Source organism: Apodemus sylvaticus, chromosome 8 (genome assembly GCF_947179515.1).
Source record: "Apodemus sylvaticus chromosome 8, mApoSyl1.1, whole genome shotgun sequence".
NCBI lineage: Eukaryota > Metazoa > Chordata > Mammalia > Rodentia > Muridae > Apodemus > Apodemus sylvaticus.
In genome coordinates, this window is record NC_067479.1 from 94,911,323 (window position 1) to 94,931,294 (window position 19,972).

Below are 19,972 nucleotides of genomic sequence, written 5' to 3' on the forward strand. Positions count from 1 at the left end.
CAAGAAGACACTCTGGGAACTGAATAGCCCAGGAATGCAAAGGTGCCCACTGTTTATTTTTAGGCTGATGGAGGAGTGGGGACACCAGAACCCAGGGCACTGACAGCTGGATGCTAGAGGCCACCTGGTGGTGCTGTCCCCTCACTGTTCTCGCCTCATAAATTCCCTCACCCATGACCCTTACAAAACTCCAGACGAAGGTCTCAGCTTGGCCAAAGCATCACGTCCCACTTGTGGCCCGTTCTAACGCTTAGACCCAAATGTACTCAAAGCCCCACGGCAGGACTCTACATAGTGACTTTCTGTCACCTCCTCTGAGGCTCGAGGGCCCTGACCCTGGAATAATGGTGAATTCAAGAGCTCTGGTTGGCTGGTAGTTAAGATGGGGACACAAAAGCAGGGTGCCAGGCATGCTCCTGGGCCCTTAGGGAGCTAGGTTTCAGGGGAAATGGAGGCTGTCAACTAGAAAAGAGGGCCAGCCTCCTGACTCAGCACTAGGATAGAAGAGACATATTTGTCTCGGAATCGAGGCACACTGACACCTCTGAGCGCCACGCTCAAGTTCAGCTCTCCCAGCTGACAATGAGAGTTTTGTGTCTCAGTTTCCACGTCTGTAAAATGAACGCAGTAATAAACACCTGGTAGATCGTGAAGCCCCGTGTGACAATGTCAGTAGCCAACAGCTTCCGACCTGCCTGCGATCCACGTGGCTTTCTCTAAGCAGCCACTATTCACTGAGGGGGAAATTCCCGCAGCCCAGCCTCGCTCTACCCTTCCCTCCTTCCGGGGGCAGCCCCGGGGCCACCTGTTTATTCTCATCCTCCTCCTCATCGTCATCCTCAGTGCTGCTAATCCCTGCGTCATCCAGTCTGTAATCGAACACCAGCCCTTCTTCTGGGAAAAGTAGTTTCATCTGTCAGCACCAAGGGAAGCAGTTGTGAGGCCGGGCAGGCTGCCTGTCACTGGCGCCCCGGGACCTGGCCTGGTTCTTCCACTTCTTACCTGTTCGAGCATCATCTTCATCCTTAGCCACTGGTTGAAGCTGAGGCGGCTGCTGTAGTCCCCTGTGGCGCCTACACTCCAGACTAGGGAGAAGATGAACCAGGGCTCTATCAGCTCTGGGATATGATTCAGCTTTTCAGAGGGTAGCTTCTTGAGGCCCTGGGAACAGAGGGGACAGCGTTAGGCGAAGTCTGAGGCGGTTGTGGGAAGGAAACCTCAGTGGGCAGATCACGTAGCTTTTGTTTCTCTGCGACACACAGGATGGAGGAGAGGGAAGAGGTCATGATCCAGTACTTCCAGGAGGCTGGATAGATCTTTACAGCCCAAGCAAGGAGGGCAGGAGGCAGGAGGGAAGAGGCCTCCAGCTCTACCGTCTGGGCTGTACCTCTCTGGGTAGGAAAGGTCTGAAGAAACAGTCGAGTAGCTTGAGGAGGCTCATTGTCAGGTTGCTGTTGGTTGAGGCGATGACTTCATTCACTGTGGCTCGAACGAAGTTGATGGAGCTCTGTCGGGAAGAGGCACCAGGCTCGCGTGGCGCCAGGCTGGTGTCGCCGGCGGTGACAGCCCTCCGCTGCCTCTTCGGCTGGGTGTACCTGTGGCCTCACCTACCTCCAGGAACTTGACAAAGAGTCTCTTGAACTGTTCCTCGTAGGGCTTTATGATGGAAGGGAGATGTTTTAGCCAGCACTCGACAAATGGCATGAGCCCCAGGATGCTGGGCTCCAGGTACACCATGCCACAGCGGGACACTGTGGCTGGCGAGGCCACCGCCAGGTCCTGCACCTCGAACATCATGGTCATTGCCTGGTGCCAAGACAGAACATGTCAGCGGGACAGCCCCCAAGTAAGGTAAAGAGATATGGGGCTTTGGGGGAATTGCTTGCCCATCCTGCCAGGGAACTCCCTGGGCAGTCATAGGGAGGGTTGGGGATGCAGCTGAGGTTCAGGGATCCCAGGGACCCATGAATCCTCATTTGGTAATGTGTGCCTCCACAGAGCCCTGAGGGAGAGCCAGTGGTGGAGAGTCCTGGACTTTCTGGCCAATGTGGAGTTCCTAGAAGCCTGAAAAACCAGATAGGAAATTTGTTTTTTTGCTTCCTAGTCCCAGTCACACACCCATGCTCACACTGACGGTCACGTGATCTCAGGGTTTAGTGCATATACACTCTGAAATGCTCTCACACTGGGCCATAGCTAGATGTTGCAAGAGCTGAGCTGCTTACATCAATCAGGCCCCTGTGCTACCAGTCCTCAGCCCCTGAACACACTGCTAAAACAGAGCAGACACGGCCAAGAGTGGAGTGGACCTGGGAGACATGAGGCAGCGTAAGGGAGGGGACTGGCAGGCCACTGCCGTGGCCCTAGGCTCGGAACACCACAGGAAGCAGGTCTCCTGAAAGATGACTGTGTAGGACGTGACTCTGAGAAGGGCATTCAGGGCTGGGAGGGGATGCTGGGGGCTGGGCACAAGACCCTGTCATCCAGGCTCCTCAGTATGTTGTGCTGAAACCCAGGAAGTGTGGGAAGAGGCCTGGCCAGCATGGCGCAGTCCCAGGGCCAGCCAGCTGCAGGGTAGAGTGGGTGGGTGGGCAGCACACCTCTGTGAGTTTGATGATCTCCCCAGAGCTGAGGCACAGTTTCTTGTTGTCATCCAGCACGGTGTTCATGTTTTCTATCCAGACAGCATCCACCGGCCCGTCAAACATGTACCATTTCTTGTTGGTGTCGGGTGCAATGGCCCCGGCTCGGATGAGGGAGGAGAAAATCCCATCTGTCCTGTAACCGCCAGGAAGGAGAAGGGATGGGTGTAGGTGCCAGCGAGGCGGGGCGATGGCACAAATGATCCTCAGGGAAACCTAGTTACCCAGCTGGCTCTGTTCTTTTAAAATGTTTATTAGCACATATTAATTATGTCTAACAATGGGGTCCATCATTTTCTCTTTCTACATGATATAATACAGTTTTTGAGTGGTTACCAAGCAGACAGAAGTGTTGGTCAACCTTGAGCCTTGAAAAAAGAGAGAGAGAGAGAGAGAGAGAGAGAGAGAGAGAGAGAGACTGGTTTCTTACTTAAAAACATTGATCTATCTTCAAAAGATACATTCTAAGAATCCCCATCCCCATGTGGATATCTGAAACTGTGTATACTACAGAATCCTATATATATAGGCTGGTTTATTCTATATATAAATACATGTGAGAAAGTTGATTTATAAGTTAGATATATTAACAGGCAGAGCACTTGTAGTAGGATACTGTAATAAAAGTTTACACTACAGGCCATAGTTGGTCAAACAAGGGGTTGTTTAATACAAGCATGGAGACCATGAGTCAGTCTGGTACCTGACACGGCTAATAGGTGCTAAAGGGGAGACAAAGAACATGAACCCCGTGAACAACAGGCAGACTCATTCCCCGTGGTGGGATGGGATGGATCAGTACAAGATTTCTTCCCACTGTTCAGAATGGTGTACAATTTAAAAGGCATGAATTCTGCATATCTGGGACTTTGCATTTAACATTTACAGACTGCACTTGATCTCAGGCAAATGAACACAGAAATGAACTGTCTGATGGGGTGGGGTAGGGACAGCCAGGGTTCTACTACATTGTGAATAAAACTCTAAGGTCACATATAGATATAAATGTGTTTCTAAATCTATGACCTGTTAATCGATTTCCTTAATGGTGACATTAAATTCTTTTGGCTAGTGTATTTCTTACATATAGTGTCTTTAACTCTTTCATATCTTCACTCGTTAAGATATAATGGGGGAAATGGGAGCTCTCGGTGGAACATGGTATAAGCAGATCATGCTTACACCCCCTGCTGAATTCCCACAGAAGTCACAGTGCATGAAGGTGAATGGTAGTGTCCCAGTGGGAGGAAGAAGGGGAGGGAGAGGGAAGGGAAGGTGGGAGGAGCTGGAGAGGGACACGTTCTTCATAACCTAAGAAACGCTCAGTTTTCACCGGCTTTATATGCCAGGGCCACAGGTACACCCAGCCGGAGGCAGCGGAGGGCTGTCACTACTGGTTGGTTCCTGAGTCTCCCAGGCCCACACATGCACTTCCCCATGAAGTCATCATTAGCAACCAGCCCTGTGAGGTCAGTTTAGACAAGCCCTCAGCTCGCACACTTACCACCTCAACACCTGTTCAGACCCCCACTCCCCTCCTCCTCCTCCTGCTGACGAGGTCTGACCACTTGGCCCATGTTAAGCAAGAACCCTGTGAGCTCAGTTTAGCCACAAACACCCTTACCCCTGATTTGCAATCTTAGGAATTCTCTACCCTGCCCCATTGGCCCATGCTATGTTTGGAGTTGAGTCCCTTCTGTCCCCGACCTTGAGAGCATGCCCAGGTGGTTTCTATTTTTGTGGTCACGGTCCCAAATAAAGTCTTCTTTAGCATGCTTTGAGATACAGTTAAATATTTTTCTTCCACGGGACATTATCCTGGGCTGACCTAGGGACCCCACCACCACTCACGTGAGTGTCTAGTGGGCATGGGAAAGACAACTAAACAGAAATGGGTAGTCTGAGCAATCACTCTGGAAAAGGAAGGTGACTCTGTCCTCATCGGTGCCCAGCCCTTACTGGCTCACAGGACACCACAGCTGAGCACACACTTCCAGCAGGAGATGGGAGACCAGAGGGACAGAAGAGAAGATGCTCGGGGCTTGTGTGTTTTGTGTTGTTGTTGCTTCTTAAGAGCCTTGGGGTTTTAACATTCAAGGCCATTTCCCTCAGCTGTCTGTCTCCCAGATGCACGCATCTCCCTAAAATACATGCCTTAGCCTGGAGCAAGTGGCCTACCTCTTCAGCCTGCCTCAGAGTAAAGACAGCCATTTGCTGAATGTTCATCCATGCCAGGCACTGTGCCCCAGCGCATTTCATGTGTCAAGTCCCTTTCCGTGCCACCATAACCCTGCCATTATTGTCATCGCCGTGCCAATGACAGAACTGAGGAAAGTCGCTAAGGGCTGAACTGGGATGGTGGCTATCATCCCAGGCTTTCTGCTGAGAGCGTGAACTCCTCTCTGCCGCCACTGTAGGCAGCCTGGGGGTGTGTGTGGGTCACTCACCACTCGTGGGTGAGCAGGTCAAACTCCCCATACAGCTGGCCCATCGTGATGGACTTGGGGTTGAGCACGTAGTAGTTGACGGCTTCGTACACGCCACCACTGATGGACGGCTTCCCTTTCAGCATTGTCATGGCGGCTGCCAGGACTCTGTAGCACTGGGGAGGGGGTCAGCACCAGGAAGTGACCCTCCTGGCTTCTCAGAGAGCAGTGATGCAGTGGGCTGGGGGGAACCACAGGAAGTGGGGAAGGCAGTGCAGTCGGCAGAGGGCTGCAGATGGCGGCTGAGGCCCTCGTTGGAGGTGCATGCCCCCGACCCCCACCCTGGCCATGCTTGGCCATGCTTGGCCATGCTTACATTACTCTTGCCAGAGCCTGTGGGTCCGACAAGCATGAGGCCGTGCCGGACCACGGTGGTCTCGTACAGCTGGATGCACTTGATGAGGAAGCCTAGGGAACGAGGCGGGGGAACACAGGTTGAAGGATGGACCTGAACCATGGCTCCGGGGCTAGCTTGTATGGTCTTAGGTGAGTCACTTGAGCCTCTGTGTCTTCCTGAGCACAGTGGGCAAGGCAGGAACACCTATGCCACAGGCAGGGCAGGTGGAGCCCCACACACGGCCTACGGGGCACAGAGTTGGGCCTCTCTAGATGCCAGTCACTAATACTGTTACTACCGTTGCCTAACATCATCTAGTTGGGTGGTGAGCCATCTTGGGGCCTCAGAGTCAAGTTCTTTCCCAAAGCAGCTTGCCCAACCTCCCGAGAGCAGCAGCCTGAGAGTGTTCCAGTGCCAGGCAAAGTTCAAGGGTCAGCGTCCTAGTCAGTCAGGAGCTTTAGGAAAGAGCACATGGCTTTGGCTGGAGGGCTTGTGGTGGTTTCCACTCTGCCATAGGGACAGGGTGCAATTACCTAGGGATGACAAAGCTGACAAGGCTGTGGGGGAGAGAAGAGGCCAGGGCTTGATTTAACAACCTTGCCAGGGAGCACTGAGGTATGGGCCCTGCAGAGCTGAGCCGAGCTCATCTCCAGGCCCTAGTGGAGAGGCTGTGTGCCCAGATATCCTTCCTTAGAGAGCTCCCACCCTAACGACCAGCTGGGAGGTACTGGGTGGGGAAGAGGGAAAAACTGTGCTGGGAGACTGTGGGGAGATGAAGAGCTCTAGCTGCATGCATATGTGGTGACCAGGCTGAGGGAACCTCAACTGAGAAAATGTCCCCATCATATTGGGCTGTGGAGGTGGGGGGGGAGGGGCAAGGGTGTGGATACATTTTCTTGATTGACAGCTGATGTGGGAGGGCCCCATTCACAGTGGGCAGTGCCACCCCTGGCCAGGCTGGTGGTCCCGGGTGCTAGAAGAAAGCAGGCTGAGAAATCCAAGGGAGCAAGCCAGTAAGCAGCACCCGTCCACGGCCTCTGCTTCAGTGTCTGCGTCCAAGTTCCTTTCCTAATTTCCTCTGGTGATGGGCTGTGAGCAGAGACTTATAAGGGGAAATAAACCCCCCTTCCCGAAGTTGATCTGATCACAGTGTCTTGTCACAGCCATGGAAACCCTAACTAAGATACTCAACAAAGACTTATTGCTGGATGAAGCAAGACTACAGAGGGGACCCTTGGGTTGGCATGGTTCCTGCCATGGGCAGAGAACCTATTCTGTGAGGTCTCAGTAAAAAGACATGCTGCCCCTCACCCGGAGAGCACTAGTAAAGACAAGTCCAGGTCAGGGACAAGGCCCTGGACACAACACTGCCCTGTCCCTGTCTCCAGTTTTGGACTCCAAGGTGGCAGAACTCCAACTGGAACACCATGAGTCTGCAGCAGTCCCAGGCCGGAAGCTCACCCTCCACATCCTTGAGGTTGCTCTTCTCACAGGCCCTGCGGATGGCCTGGTCCAGGATGCCGTAGTCAGTCTCCTCTTCCTTGATGGTAGGGAACAGGTCAGACACAATGCCCGAGAAGAGCTTGAGGTCTTCCTGCAGGAACTTGGGCACATTCACATCCCGGATGGCCCGGAGGCAGATCAACTCCTGTAGCAGGGGCCAGAAAGGGCTTCAGAATGGTGGTTTGGATTTCCCACCCACGCAACCCTCTGGTGTCGGGACCTTCCCGAAGCCTTCCTCCCAGGAGCTCTGTGAATGGGTCTCACCTCATTCATGGTAGGGTTTTCTCTCTTAAGGTTCCCGGCTGCTGAGATGACAGTCTTCACTGCTCTCATCCCGAAGTCATAGTGGTCCTGAACATACCACACAGAAGAGGTGTGTGCGGATGCTACCCTGGGAACATGGCCTCCCACATGGAATCTGGCCAATGCCTCATCACCTATCTGGGAGCTGAGATATCGGTTCGCCCACAGGCCTGCTGTGGCTACTCACCTGCACATTGCAGCCTGGGCTAGGTGCCCTCCTTTGGCTGCTTTGGCACCTTCCGTGTCACCATGCCAACAGCCCTCTGTCCCTGGAGTCCCTGTTCTGAAGCACTCTCACAGAGGGGGAGTTCGGAACAGCTCTGGAGGTGGCAATATTTCGGTTGGAGGCTATGGAATGATGGGGGGGGGAGGGCTTACCTGGGAGCTGAGCTGCTCAGAAGACAGCTTGAAGGTGGTGGTGATCTTCTTAGCCAGCACATTGGCCTCGTTGAAGCCGAAGGAATAGAGAGAGATCTCAGCAATCATGGCGTAATCGGGGACCATCATGGCCACAGGTCGGAAGAGGGCCTGGACATACAACACACAAGGGAAAGGTAGCCACATCACGGCCCCACCCAGGGACTTGAGGCACTCTCTGGACTGTCTGATTCATAGCCTCTCTGTACCACACCTGCCACACTGAGGCTTCCACCTCTCAGCGGCTGTGCATCTCTTACCATTAGAAACAGGTGCTTTGTGTCGATGAACACCTTCCCCATGAAACTTCCAGGAGTAGGCCACATTTAGTTCCTATCTTCCCTTTTTTTTTTCCCTCACAGATCCACCTTAGTGTCTTCTATCAGGCCCAACCCCATAGGAACCCCAGATCTCCCCCATGCCCTGAAGACAAGTCCAGGGCCTTCCCTCCTCTGTAGCTGGGTGTGGTCCAGTGGGTTCCCTAGATAGAAGTGCCACCACAGGGAGTCCCAGTTCTTCATGCCAAGCAGCTAGCTATGTGCTTTCAAATCAGAGCTTGAACATCCGAGGGACCAGTCTAAAGCTCTGTCACCTTCTGGGCCACCCTGGGCTTGAACTTGCCTTCAGGTTGTCAGGCAGCTCTGTGCGGCCAGCATACCCTGGGTTCATGGTGATAAACACAGCACAGGATGGTACAAGGGGGATTTCGACACCCTCAAACATGAAACGGTCCACCTGTATGTGGGATAAAGGGGTTGGCCCACATTAGAGAGAAGACGCCCAGACCTTCACCTCCTCTGATTGGGGCTCTGCCATGCCGCTGACCTGACATCAGAGGTCAGTCAGACTGGACACCTGGTCATGCGTTAGATCTTCTCCTGGGATCTAGTCTTGGACCTTAGATCTCACTGATCACTCAAGGACTCCATGGTCCTGGCTCCAGGTCCTCAGAGGTTTCCACACCTTTGCTGCATCCCTCTATCCACTAGTCCCAGTTCTGACTGAGCGCTTCAGATTTACCCAAACTCAGCCAAGAACAGAATCTAGGGCATTACTTCCAGTGGGATCTGTCAGCCTTTCAGTTCTTGTCACTTGACTACTGTGAACAGCAAAGTTGGTCAAAAGACCAGTGCCCCGGACCCTCCTTTGTATAGGAAGGGCTCCCTTTACCTGGCCATGGGCTGAGGTTAGGACTGGGGTTTGAGACTGACTAAAAAATCCCTCTAAACACAGCGGTAAGAGTTATGAGAGGCAGTGCCATCCCTCTAGTGTGCCCAAGGCTCACCCTCTGTTGCTGTGCCTTCTGGATGGTAGTGATCTGCTGTGCCACCACTGATAGCACCTCGATGTCGATCCGATTAAACTCATCAAAGCAGGCCCAGGCCCCCGCACTAAGTAAAGCAAGGCATTTTGGGTAGAGCATGCACTTGGAGCATACGTGGTACCTCCGTCCAGCAACCCTCTGATTTCACTGGAGAGGAAGCTCTTACTGGTGATCACCAGCTCAACTACAGTCCCATGCCTCCCCCCCCCCATGCCCACTGAGCTGGGCCTTTGCCTCCTGTCACTTCATACTGTCCCTTGTGTGACTCCTCTTGGCCAGTGTTCTCCCCTACATGTCCCCGTCCTGTGCTATCTCCTATCCAGCCTCACCTGGCCAGGCCCTTGAAGAACTTGCCCATGGCCATGAAGTCGAGCTGGTCAGAGCAGTTGAACACAACTGTCTGTATGGCCAAGGCCTTCCCCAGGTCCTTTGTGGTCTCTGTTTTCCCCGTGCCAGCTGGGCCAGCTGGTGCACCTCCAAACTTGAGGTGCAAGGCTCCAGTCAGGGTCAGATAGCACCTGTGGGGGTGAAAGCAGATAGACACAGGCCACGCCCATCTTGGGTGGTTCCCCTTCCTGGGGTGCTTCCCCCTCCAGGACTCTGTGGACCAGCAGTTCTTGCTCCTCCGCTCTCCTCTGAGGCACAGGTATGCCAGGCCTGACCGCCAGGGTCAGGCACTGGAGCCTGGGACTGACTGGCTGTCTGTGTAGTGTTTTTTGAGTCTTGCTGAGCTTTGTTTACCATGGGGCTGGCTGACCTCTACCCATTTCCCTTATTCGGATCCAGCTGAGAAGGGTTCACCTGTCAGTGAGGGGTGTGATCACCAGCCTCCCACTGTTGCCGAGGTATTCGTAGCCGTAGATGAACTCGGCATTCACAGCACGGATGTACAGGTCGTTATTTGTCCAGTAGTACCTACAATGTAGAGGCACAGGGTTCTGGACACAGGGCCACAGGCCAGTGAGTAGGTATACAGCTAGAAAGAGGGGATTCTCCTAGAGCACGAGGACTTTTACAGAAGTACCCATGTCTGCCTTGTCTCTGCTCTGCGGACGGGGACAAGCCTAGTGCGCATTGACCGTTTCTTCAACCCCAGCCTCATCCACCCGGGCCCCGGGGTGGTCCTCACCTGAGCTGTGAGATCCACTCAAAGTCATGCACGCTGACCACGCTCTCGTCGATCAGCTTGCTCACCACGTCCTTGGCGTGGACCTCAATGACGATGAGGGCCGAAAGCACCATCCGCTGCATGCGGGACAGCTTCCCCCGCACCAGGGCCACCAGGTCGCTGAGCTGAAAGAATCAGGGAGTCTCTGTAGAAACCCGGGATCTATAGCTCCTCATCCCTTCCGCAGAGGGAGGGCTTCTGCCACAGACAGTGTCCATATTCTGGAGGCTTCTACTGATCCGAGATGGGAGGAGAGGAAGGACCAGGACAAAGGGAAGATGGAAAAGCATACAAGTCATGCACGTGGGGACCGCCTCCATGGTGTGCAATCCGTCTGCATGCTCATGGCTGGAAATGGAGTCTGCAGTGCCGTGAGAAGCACGGATCGTGGGGAGCCCATTAAAGGAGGACCACCTGCCTAGTCTCGGAGCCCTCCTAGGTCCCCTCTTGCTGGTGCTACAGAGTCTGGTCTGCTCCTTGGACCTGCCCTTTGGCCTCTTCCAGGCTCAGTGTTGCTGGGAGAACTGGGCATGGGGTGCTGGAGTGTGGGGAGCGCGAATCCTCTTTAGTTCTACCTGTTTGGAGAGCTGGGGGAACAGCTTGCTGCTGATGTTGCCAGCCTCAAGAGCCTCGGCTACCTCCATTGTCCAGTAGGTCTGGCAGCCAGCAATGGTCACCTGGCCCGGCCAGTTCAGAACCCACTGGGTTCTGGGCATCTGGGAAGACAAGATGAGCGGGCTGACCCAGGCGCTGTGGGCTGGAGTGGAGAGCACTGAGGAGGGAACACGCCGGAGGAGGGAGCACACTGGAGGAGGGAGCACGCCGGAGGAGTGAGCACACTGGAGGAGGGAGCACGTCGGAGGAGGGAGCACGCCGGAGGAGGGAGCACACTGGAGGAGGGAGCACGTCGGAGGAGGCTGAGCGGCAAGGCTGCACTCACTGTGGGGTAGGCCTTGATGGCCATCTCGATGATGTCACGCACGCTGGCCTTCATGCTGCGCTCCACGTCCAGCAGCCAGTCCTCCACATTGCTGGAGGGGTAGATGGAGAAGGACAGCTTCACCTCTTCACCCTCTGCCGAGTACATGTGTGTGATCTCCAGGTCCTCCTGGAACAGCAGCTGTGGGCATCGGAGGTGGAGAGAAGTGAGTCACTGTGCTGGGCCAGAGGGCCTGCTCTCAGCCCCAGTCTGTCCTCGCCAGACTCTTGCCCATAGAGGAGCTAGCTCCCGTGCTGGGGGTCCCCTAATGTTTGCCCTCACCAGGCTTCCCCTGACAGCAATTTTTCGGGGTGTGTTTAAGGCCTTGGGGAAGTGAGGCTAAGCTTGCCCTCTGTGTCTTCCCAGATCTCAGTATTCTAGGAGCACAGGAGCTGCTGACTGAGTTAGGACCCTGGGGCTCCCAGACTCAAGGGGAGGAGTCGGTTCTTTACCTTTCTTCCCACCAGCCCCAGCTTTCTATCCCTTTACCTAACCTTCTTCCCACCAGCCCCAGGTATATCTCTGAGGACCAGGATCTGTCTTGCTGCCTCCTTTCTAGGAGGGCTTGGCAACGGGAGGAGAGACGTCTCCCCTGGAATGTGCCCTAGTGCACTGGCCGAGCCCCGGGTCTAGCCACGCACCCGGGCAATGTTCTCGAAGCACTTGCGCAGGTGGGGCTGCACGGCTGTGGGGTCCTTTGTCTGTGACAGGATCTCCAGTAGTTCGTCATCTGACAGGAAGTAGAATCTTCCAGGGGAACATAGGTGAGGAAAAAAGGTCAGGTGGCCTTGGGCCCCCGGCAGCCCAGACACTGCTGGCACAGTGCTTAGACATGAGCTTGGCAGAGCACTTGAGGGCCCACAGTGAGGACTTAGCCTGTGGTGCCCACCTGGGGAAGGCAGTCCGCTTGGTCTCCAAGTACTCGCTGAGGCCCCTCTGCACCAGGTCCAGCAACTTGTTGCAGTCCCTCAGGCTGTCCAGCAGCCTCTGGTCAGAACACACATTGATCACCTGCAGAAAGCAGACCCAGCGGGGGTTAGAGGGAGAGGAAGAGAGCATCACCAGCTGGGAGGTGGCAAGATGGGTTTGCTAGACAGTGCCTGTGCCAGCCAGACACCGCGAGGGAGTGGAAGGGGCAGGAAACTGATTCCCAGGCTCAGGAGTGCCTCCAGCAGCTCCGGGAAACCATTCTGTAGCCATAAAGGAAAGGTAAGAAGACCGAGGAGCTGTCTTGCTGCAGACTCGGGAAGATCTCCAAAATGCTAAAACCGCTTTGTTTCTAAGAAGCATCTCTGTACTAGGAGTCCACGCCCAAGGACATGAGGTACAACCAAAGCCTCCAGATTGGTATTTAATCCTTGTTTAGGGAAGGGAAAGACTCAGAAGTCCTCAGCAGTGTGATCAGGACCCTTGGGGGGGGGGTCCTAGCTGTTTTCCCATCTCCCTCACCTCCCGGTTTTCATAGGCGTTCTTCATGATCTTCCTCCAGATGCGCTCCATGGTTTGGTAGCGCTTGCTCTCCACGGGCAGCTGCCGGGTGATGTCCTCGGAGCTGAAGATGGGCTCCAGGTAGAGCCAGGACCGCTGGCAGTTCAGCCACTCCTCCAGCACCTCCTGGGAAAGTGGGCAGAGCATGCACCGCCAGAGTTGGGGGCTCAGGGTTGGGTTGGGTGTCCGTGGTGGGGACATTTCACCCCGTCGGAGTGCAGGGCAGAGCACCCGCATCAGCGTCAGCATCTACTGGGTGACGCTACACGGAGCCATCTCCTTTCTGCCTCCCAATTCTGCACTTGGGATTTACCTCATTTTCCCCATCACTGCAAACTGATTCATTCATCTCTGCTCATGAGAGGGCAGCACAGTTAGTTCTGTCTCAGGTCCATGCCAGGCTTAAATGGACACAGGAAGATCAGGGCTTCTGTTCTTGAGGTATACACTAGTGGTCATTGTGCATCTGGAGCACTAAGATCCCGATATGTGTGCGGGCCCCTTTAATAGGTACTGAGCAAGGGCCTCACTGGGAATATCTTGTAGGCAGGTATGGGTGAGATGGTGAGTTACTTGTGCTAAGCTTTGGGGAGATAGGAGGTAGGGCTAGAATTGCAGGTGTGTGTGTGTGTGTGTGTGTGTGTGTGTGTGTGTGTGTGTACACATGCAGGAAAGCCCAGAGTCAGTGCTGTGCAGACAATTCCTCCTTCACCTGCCTTCTGGCCTCTCCAGTGGCGTATGTACTGTGAGACACACCTTCAGGCCTACCCTCTAGGCATCTCCGGGCAGGCCCTGCCTCTGGTCTCGAAAGCCTGAGACATCTGCAGTCCCAAGCACCCTGGCCCCTGTCCTCAAAGTATCACCAAGTGAGATGGGGTGGGAGGCTCAGGACAGGGTGGAAAAGGATACAGAGAGGCCTTGGGGGCCACACTGTGTCCAGCGCACAAAAGTTCCAACGACTAGACTGTCCCAAACTTAAGCAGCCACACTGTTTAATTCAGCTTCACTCCTTCCAAAGCCCCTACTGCCTCTTTCAGGAGCCAGACCTCATCCACCAATGGCCACATCCATCCTGGCATCCTCTTCCGGATAGAGGCTTGTCAGAGAGCCAGGGGCTGAGGGGAACAGGTGCTATACTAAAATACGGCAAGTGCCACTTGGTGGGCAGTGCTCCTTCGGAGGGGAGGATAAAGGGACGGAGGCCCACCTGGGTCAGCTTCAGTTTGGTCTCCCAGGAGTTGATGCGCTGCTCAAAGGGTTTCTTGTACGGCGAGAAGGACATGCTCTGAGTCATGACGATGTGGTCGTCAAGCAGCTGCGAGGCCTCGTCTGGGCTCTTGAGGATGTAGGTTTCTGTCTCCTTGTAGGGCAACACGTTGAACAGGATGGCTGACCATTCCTTCTCCATCTTGTCTAGTGCCTGTGGTAGGGGGACAGTCAGGACTGTTGCTTGGAAAGGACTGGTTGTCAGGCTGTCCCATCAGCACTGGGCAGGGGACAAATGGACCCTCCAGGCCATGGCCTTGTGTGAGCCACCCTGGCAAATAAGCCCAGTGGGTCTCTGTCTGAATGCAGGGTCGACTCAAGCTCGTAGGTGAGCAACACGAGAGGCACTTGGGTGCCAGTTAGCAGTTTGCTCACACCTAAAGAATGTTATTTTGGGCACTGCTAAACCTCCCCGAGCCTTAAGGTTCTCTAATTAGTTAATTAATTAATTGAATAATTAATTATTAACAATGCAGGGGATTAAACTCGTGCATCTAGGCTGGCTGCATCCTCAACCCTTGTGTCCATCGGTTAAACGGTGATGATGCTATGAGCTCCTTGCTAGAGTCTTGGCAGGGAAACTGAGTATTATAGCAACGGTGGGTACTATGCCAAACACTCCACCCACATTATTAACTTTTAATAAAATGTGCTATCACCCCAGGAAGCCATTACAGCTACTCTCCCAAATGGCTGCCATTGCAAGGGCTAGCGACCAGCCTGTGGAGCGGGGTCCCGGTGCTTGGGGACCCACCTGCTCGATAGCGTACTCCTTGCCGGCCACCTCAGCCACCTTGCTGATGCTCTCAATGTGGTCCTGAAGGTTCATCTCAAGGCAGCGGGCGAAGGTCAGGTTGGCCTTGGGCCTGACATTGATGTTGATCTCGTTGGACAGTACCTCCCAGTGCCGGTTACGCATGCCGGGGTTCCGCAGGCCTTGGATCAGCGGGATGTACGGCTTGAACTCCTCTATGCGTGCTCGGATATCCAGAGCCACCTCCTGGCAGGCTGCAGGGTGGGCAGGAAAGCATGAAAGTCAGCCAGTCCGGAGAAAGAGGATAGGCTTGGTCTACAGGAGAGGAAATGTTACCGTGCTCTCCGGCCAAATGTCGGATAGGGAAGAGCAAACCCATTCAACAGAAAACGCCACGACTTTCATGGGTCCCACCACTAGCTATTCTAGGCTACCTGGGATGTCCTTGAACTGCTTCACACACTTGTGCATGGTCTTGAACGACTCAATGACATTCTTCTCCAGCTGCTCAGCATCAATGGCTGACAGGGGATCGTTCATCCAGCTCTCAGACCAGCGCAGCCAGTCGGAGGCTGTGGTCCAGAGGTCCAGGTAGGGCTGGAATTCCTTCACCATTCTTGAGAGCTTGTCATACTACAGGGACAGAGGGCAAGGCTATCGGGATGCTCACTGGGCTGTCTCCACACCATCTCTACACTGGCCAGGCCCTACCTCCTTCTTTGCTCTTGGCTGTTATCTCTGCTCTTGCCAAGGGCTCAGTCAGGACCTCCCTTCTCCTGCTATCTGTAAACTCTGGATGCTGAGCTTCCAAGGTCCAGGGTGGCCCCGCCCCCTGAAACCTCTTGCTTGTATAACCTCCTGCTTCTATATACTGCCTGTCCCCAGAGCCAAGAAGTTTAGCTCTACCCTGTAGCCAGCTCAGTTCTACCCCAGCTTGCCCGAGCCTTGCCCCCATAGCAGCTTGGGCCCTGCAATGGCTGCAGATCTGAGTTGCTTTCTGAAGCTTGGGAAGTAGGGCGAAAGCCCACAGTAGGCCTACATTGGTGATAGGCAAGCCAAAGATGCGCTCGCGGTTGTTGTAGAGCATCGCCAGCTGCTGGCAGTCCTTCAGCTGCTTCTTGACCCGCCGCACCTCGTTGGCAATCTCGTGTGCTCGTGCAATCTCCACATGGGTGGAGAAGCCAGCCACCACCAGCTGTGGGCCAAGGAGCAAGAGTCAAATGCACCCAAGTCCTAGGACTGAGCGTGTATTCCACACACCCAGGGCACTGACACCTAGCTCTGAGAGAACTTTGTTTTGTAGTGAGTCACTTGCTGGTCAATCACAGGTAGGCTGTTCCAGGACTGGGGAACAGATGTGAATCTTTACACATCATGTTCACTGACCACTGCGGTGCCAGTTACATAATCGAGAGGATTGGGTCCATAACTGTTACATTTTCTAAAATGTTCTAACCAGGTGTCTAGTTCCTTCAGCCACTTAAAAACTTGGCCGCCCTGTCATCCATCATACATTGACATTGCATCTCCTAAATGCTAGACATAGGACAGCACTGTGTGTGTGTGTGTGTGTGTGTGTGTGTGTGTTGGGGGGAGCAGTTCCTAGGACAGCCCTAAACCAAGCCCCACCTGCAGCCCTTCCAGCTTCTCCTGAAAGTTGTTCTGGTCCATGAGCTGGATTTTGCGGAACTTCTCCTCATCCTCAATGTGTTGCTGCCGCACCATCTCTATCTGCCCGAGGATCTTAGAGGGCCAGTTGTTGGCAGCCCATCTGGCAGGAAAGAGGAATAGGAGTTGAGGCGATGTCATAGTTGAAACGATAGGATAGACAGGAAGGGCCAGCCTTCCATGTGCCCAGGTCCCAAGCCTAGGCAGCTAGGCTGTGAGCAGGGCTGGGCTGAAGGAGGATGGGGGAATCCAGATGTCAGCTGGATCTGGCTGGAACTGGGGAACTGGGGAGTCTGAGGAAGCTGGGAGGCTGCCACCCCTCCCCGCCCCCGCCCAGTGAGATGCAGCTCTAGTGGGCCCGTGCAAATGGGCAAAGCAGAAATAACAAGAGAGTGACGTCAAGTGTGCTGGCTAGTTTTATGTCAACTTGACACAAGCTGGAATAATCAGAGAGGAGGGCCCGTCTCCATGAGATCTGGCTGTAGGCGAGCCTGTAGGTCATTTTCTTTATTAGTGATGGATGTCAAAGGGCTCAGCCCATTGTGGGTGGTGCTCCCCCTGGGCTGGTCATCCTGGGTGCTATAAAAAAGCAGGCTGGGCAAGCCATAGGGAAGAGAGCCAGAAAGTACCACTCTTCCATGGCCTCTGCATCTGCTCCTGCCCCCGGGTTCCTATGCTAACCGCCTTTGCTGATGAAGTGTGATATGCAACGGTTGAGCAAAGACAACCCTTTCCTCCCTGAGTTGCTTCTGGTCACGGCGGTTCATCACAGCAACAGAAACCTTAGCTAAGACCGCATATTTCCTCTGAAATCCCAGGGTCTCCAGCCTTCGTGCCTCTGTTGACTAGCCAGAGCCATCGGGCCAGCTTCCAGCACACCAGCAACTCCCTCTACCACGTGACACAAGGTCTCAATGGAACTTTAGGTTTCTAACTGCCGCTGGTTCAGGGACATCAGCCCCTGGGAAGGTTCCATCTGAACACGATGCCCTGTCAGGCGGACGTGTTGGACCTCCGTCTGTAAGGCGGAACTGAGTGAGGGGTTTGTTTCTAATGTTTGCTTTGCCCCTACTGTTCCCCAACCAATCCACGGCCAGCGTCTATGTGTACACAAGACCATTGGCAGGACAGTGACGGGGTCCCCAGAACAAGAGAATTTATTCCCACATGGGTTCTTTCTGCCCATAAGCCTCTTGGCCCTGCCTGCTCCCGGCCCCCAGGTGGAGTCATGGTTTAGGGTATCCTGGCAGAGCATTTCTGGTGTGATTCCAGACTTATGTCAGCTGGTACTTTTGAGCACCACTGCAGCCTGGCATCTCCTGATGCCCACCCAACAGCCAGTGTTAGAAACAACGCTCCCACTCACTTGTCATTGAAGTCATCTGTGGTGAGATTGTATAAGAATTCATCCATGACCTCATAGTCAGACATGACCTTTACAATCCGCTCCTGTATGGGCAGGAAATGATGAGCCGTGCTAGGGAAGGGGTTACTTGGATGTCATCTCCAAAGTGGCTGGGGCCAGGGAAAAGGCTCTGTCTTTCAGAGAGGGGAAGCCTTAACAGATTTCAAGGCCAGGCCCAGGGCTCTAGGAGCCATGGCCGACACACCTCTGGGTCTAGTCCTCTGACCTATGCCTTCAGTCCTCCTGACTGTCCAGAAAGCACAGCCCTGAACCCCTGCTGTACCCTGGACCCCTCCTCCCGGGTCTCCACCAGTCCCTGGGTATCTGCTTTACCTTACCTACTGGCTCTGATCGCCCAGCCTCTGCCTGTCTCAGACCCTACTCTCCGGATCCATCCAGCCCCTGGGTCCCTAATGCCCCACCCAATTTCTGTCTCCACCAGGCTTCTGGACTCCCAGCCCCAGTGTGCCCGCCTTACCTCCAGAAATACCAGCTTTTCCGGAATGCCCTTCATCCAGTCTCGAAGCTCGGCAAGCTCCTCAATGCTGTTGGGCTTCTCGTAGATCTTCCGGCTAATGCTGCGGAACTCCTCACAGATCTGATGGGCAGGGATGGCAGGGCTCTAGGGATGGCTGTGTGCCTTGCCTACACTGGGACCTGTTTTCCTTCAAGGTCCCCAGGGCTTCGGAGTCAATTATTCTACCATTGCCATTCTTCCCAAGGTTGGAACCTAGTGATAAGCTCACTAGGGTGCTAACATCTCTTCTAAGGCAAAGGTGTGACCTTCTCAGTCTCCTCTGGACCCAGGAACAAACTCAGGGTTTCTGATATCTGCACTTGCCTACCCTCCACTCCATGTGTACTTCACGAGAACTTTCCAGGATTCTCCATCCCTAGATTTCCAGTCTAGGGATGGAGATATCAACCGTCAACTAACATATGGGGACATATGAATGCAGGTAGGGATCAAAGCAGAATGACTTTCAGGTCGTTTCTTGGACCCAGGCACCTGAAGACACCACAGGCTTTGCCTTGGGCATCTTACTAGTGGGAACACGCCATGTGTTTGTTCAGGGCTGCTTGTGTGTTGCTGTGGTCGCTAGGGCCAGGCCAGTAGTGACTTACACTGTCTACCTCCTTGTGTAAGTTCTTGGCTAGGATATCCAGCATAGAAGTGGCCAGGGCCTTGCGTTTTTTGGACAGGCTCTGCTTAACATTGTCGACATTGATGTAGAAGGGACCAATGATGATGCTGCCAGGCAGTGAGTTGTCTAGGATCTCTTTTTCTTTCAGGTGGGTAATTACCACTTCTCGAACCACCTCTGCTGACGGGCACTGAGTCTGATAGGTCCTGAAGGCAGTGTGCATGTGCAGGGAGCAGAGGATGGTTAGCAGGATGGGAAGGGATGCACACACAGACAGGCTGATGGACGGACAGACGGACGGACACACATGCACACAGGCACACTGATACATGCACATGGGTGCGTACATGCACACACACACACATACACACACATACACCGACACACACACATACACACACACATACACATACACAGACAGACACATACACACACACACACACACACACACACACACACATACTTGAGGAAGGTGCTAATGTCATTGTTGTTCAGCTCCAGATACTTTCTGTACTCCTTAGCGTAGGCCTGCAGTGGCATCATGGCCTTGTGCATAGCATTAGAGATGTTAGCGCGTAGCTCTTCTACCAGTGGCTCATGAAGCCCCACTGACTCCAGCAGAGGGTCACCACTGATAAAGATGTCCTCCATCACCAGCTTCAAGAAAAAGAACAGAAGAGGCAGAGCCAGATGAGCTGGAGTGGTTGGCAGAGTGGTCTAAAGACAGAATGGGCAGCGACATGGGCAAGCTTAGGCAATATGGCACAGGAGTGGGGGAATGGTCACAGTGACATAACACACGCACAGATGCTACTGTGGGGCTCTCTGAGGGACCATATCCTCTCTGCTTGGTGTGATTCAGACTTGCCAAGGACATGCTGCCGATGGCTTTTACTGGCAGCAGGAGATATAGGAAGGGACTTGAGCTACGGAGGCTCTTTGGCCTGGGGAGTGCACTGTGCGCAGCTTGGGTGCATATGCAGCAGTGGTGACTTGTGGAGACCTTGGCTGCTGGTTGTGTGTGGAAGTCCACTGGGTCTACAGCTGAGGTGGAGAAAGGGGCTCAGAGCTGAGGGTGGGACACAGC

General features: G+C 54.1%; 1 protein-coding gene across 1 annotated transcript in view; it reads right to left on the reverse strand.

Annotated features, from left to right (window-relative positions):
• Dnah1 (dynein axonemal heavy chain 1) overlaps positions 1 to 19,972 on the reverse strand; it is a 59,440-nt gene that overhangs the window by 23,843 nt on the left and 15,625 nt on the right. The window contains exons 12-40 of the mRNA XM_052190634.1: positions 19,349 to 19,542; positions 18,866 to 19,091; positions 18,219 to 18,338; positions 17,702 to 17,784; positions 16,297 to 16,438; positions 15,707 to 15,862; positions 15,102 to 15,300; positions 14,668 to 14,921; positions 13,855 to 14,067; positions 12,609 to 12,773; positions 12,049 to 12,170; positions 11,801 to 11,906; positions 11,121 to 11,300; positions 10,756 to 10,896; positions 10,142 to 10,305; positions 9,814 to 9,927; positions 9,342 to 9,530; positions 8,974 to 9,079; positions 8,310 to 8,423; positions 7,650 to 7,799; positions 7,233 to 7,319; positions 6,927 to 7,113; positions 5,445 to 5,536; positions 5,090 to 5,244; positions 2,601 to 2,778; positions 1,612 to 1,806; positions 1,388 to 1,507; positions 1,003 to 1,161; positions 806 to 913 (exon numbers count right to left, since the gene is read on the reverse strand). Of these exons, the coding sequence (XP_052046594.1) occupies positions 806 to 913; positions 1,003 to 1,161; positions 1,388 to 1,507; positions 1,612 to 1,806; positions 2,601 to 2,778; positions 5,090 to 5,244; positions 5,445 to 5,536; positions 6,927 to 7,113; positions 7,233 to 7,319; positions 7,650 to 7,799; positions 8,310 to 8,423; positions 8,974 to 9,079; positions 9,342 to 9,530; positions 9,814 to 9,927; positions 10,142 to 10,305; positions 10,756 to 10,896; positions 11,121 to 11,300; positions 11,801 to 11,906; positions 12,049 to 12,170; positions 12,609 to 12,773; positions 13,855 to 14,067; positions 14,668 to 14,921; positions 15,102 to 15,300; positions 15,707 to 15,862; positions 16,297 to 16,438; positions 17,702 to 17,784; positions 18,219 to 18,338; positions 18,866 to 19,091; positions 19,349 to 19,542 (4,419 nt within the window). The remainder of the gene's footprint in view (positions 1 to 805; positions 914 to 1,002; positions 1,162 to 1,387; positions 1,508 to 1,611; positions 1,807 to 2,600; positions 2,779 to 5,089; positions 5,245 to 5,444; positions 5,537 to 6,926; positions 7,114 to 7,232; positions 7,320 to 7,649; positions 7,800 to 8,309; positions 8,424 to 8,973; positions 9,080 to 9,341; positions 9,531 to 9,813; positions 9,928 to 10,141; positions 10,306 to 10,755; positions 10,897 to 11,120; positions 11,301 to 11,800; positions 11,907 to 12,048; positions 12,171 to 12,608; positions 12,774 to 13,854; positions 14,068 to 14,667; positions 14,922 to 15,101; positions 15,301 to 15,706; positions 15,863 to 16,296; positions 16,439 to 17,701; positions 17,785 to 18,218; positions 18,339 to 18,865; positions 19,092 to 19,348; positions 19,543 to 19,972) is intronic.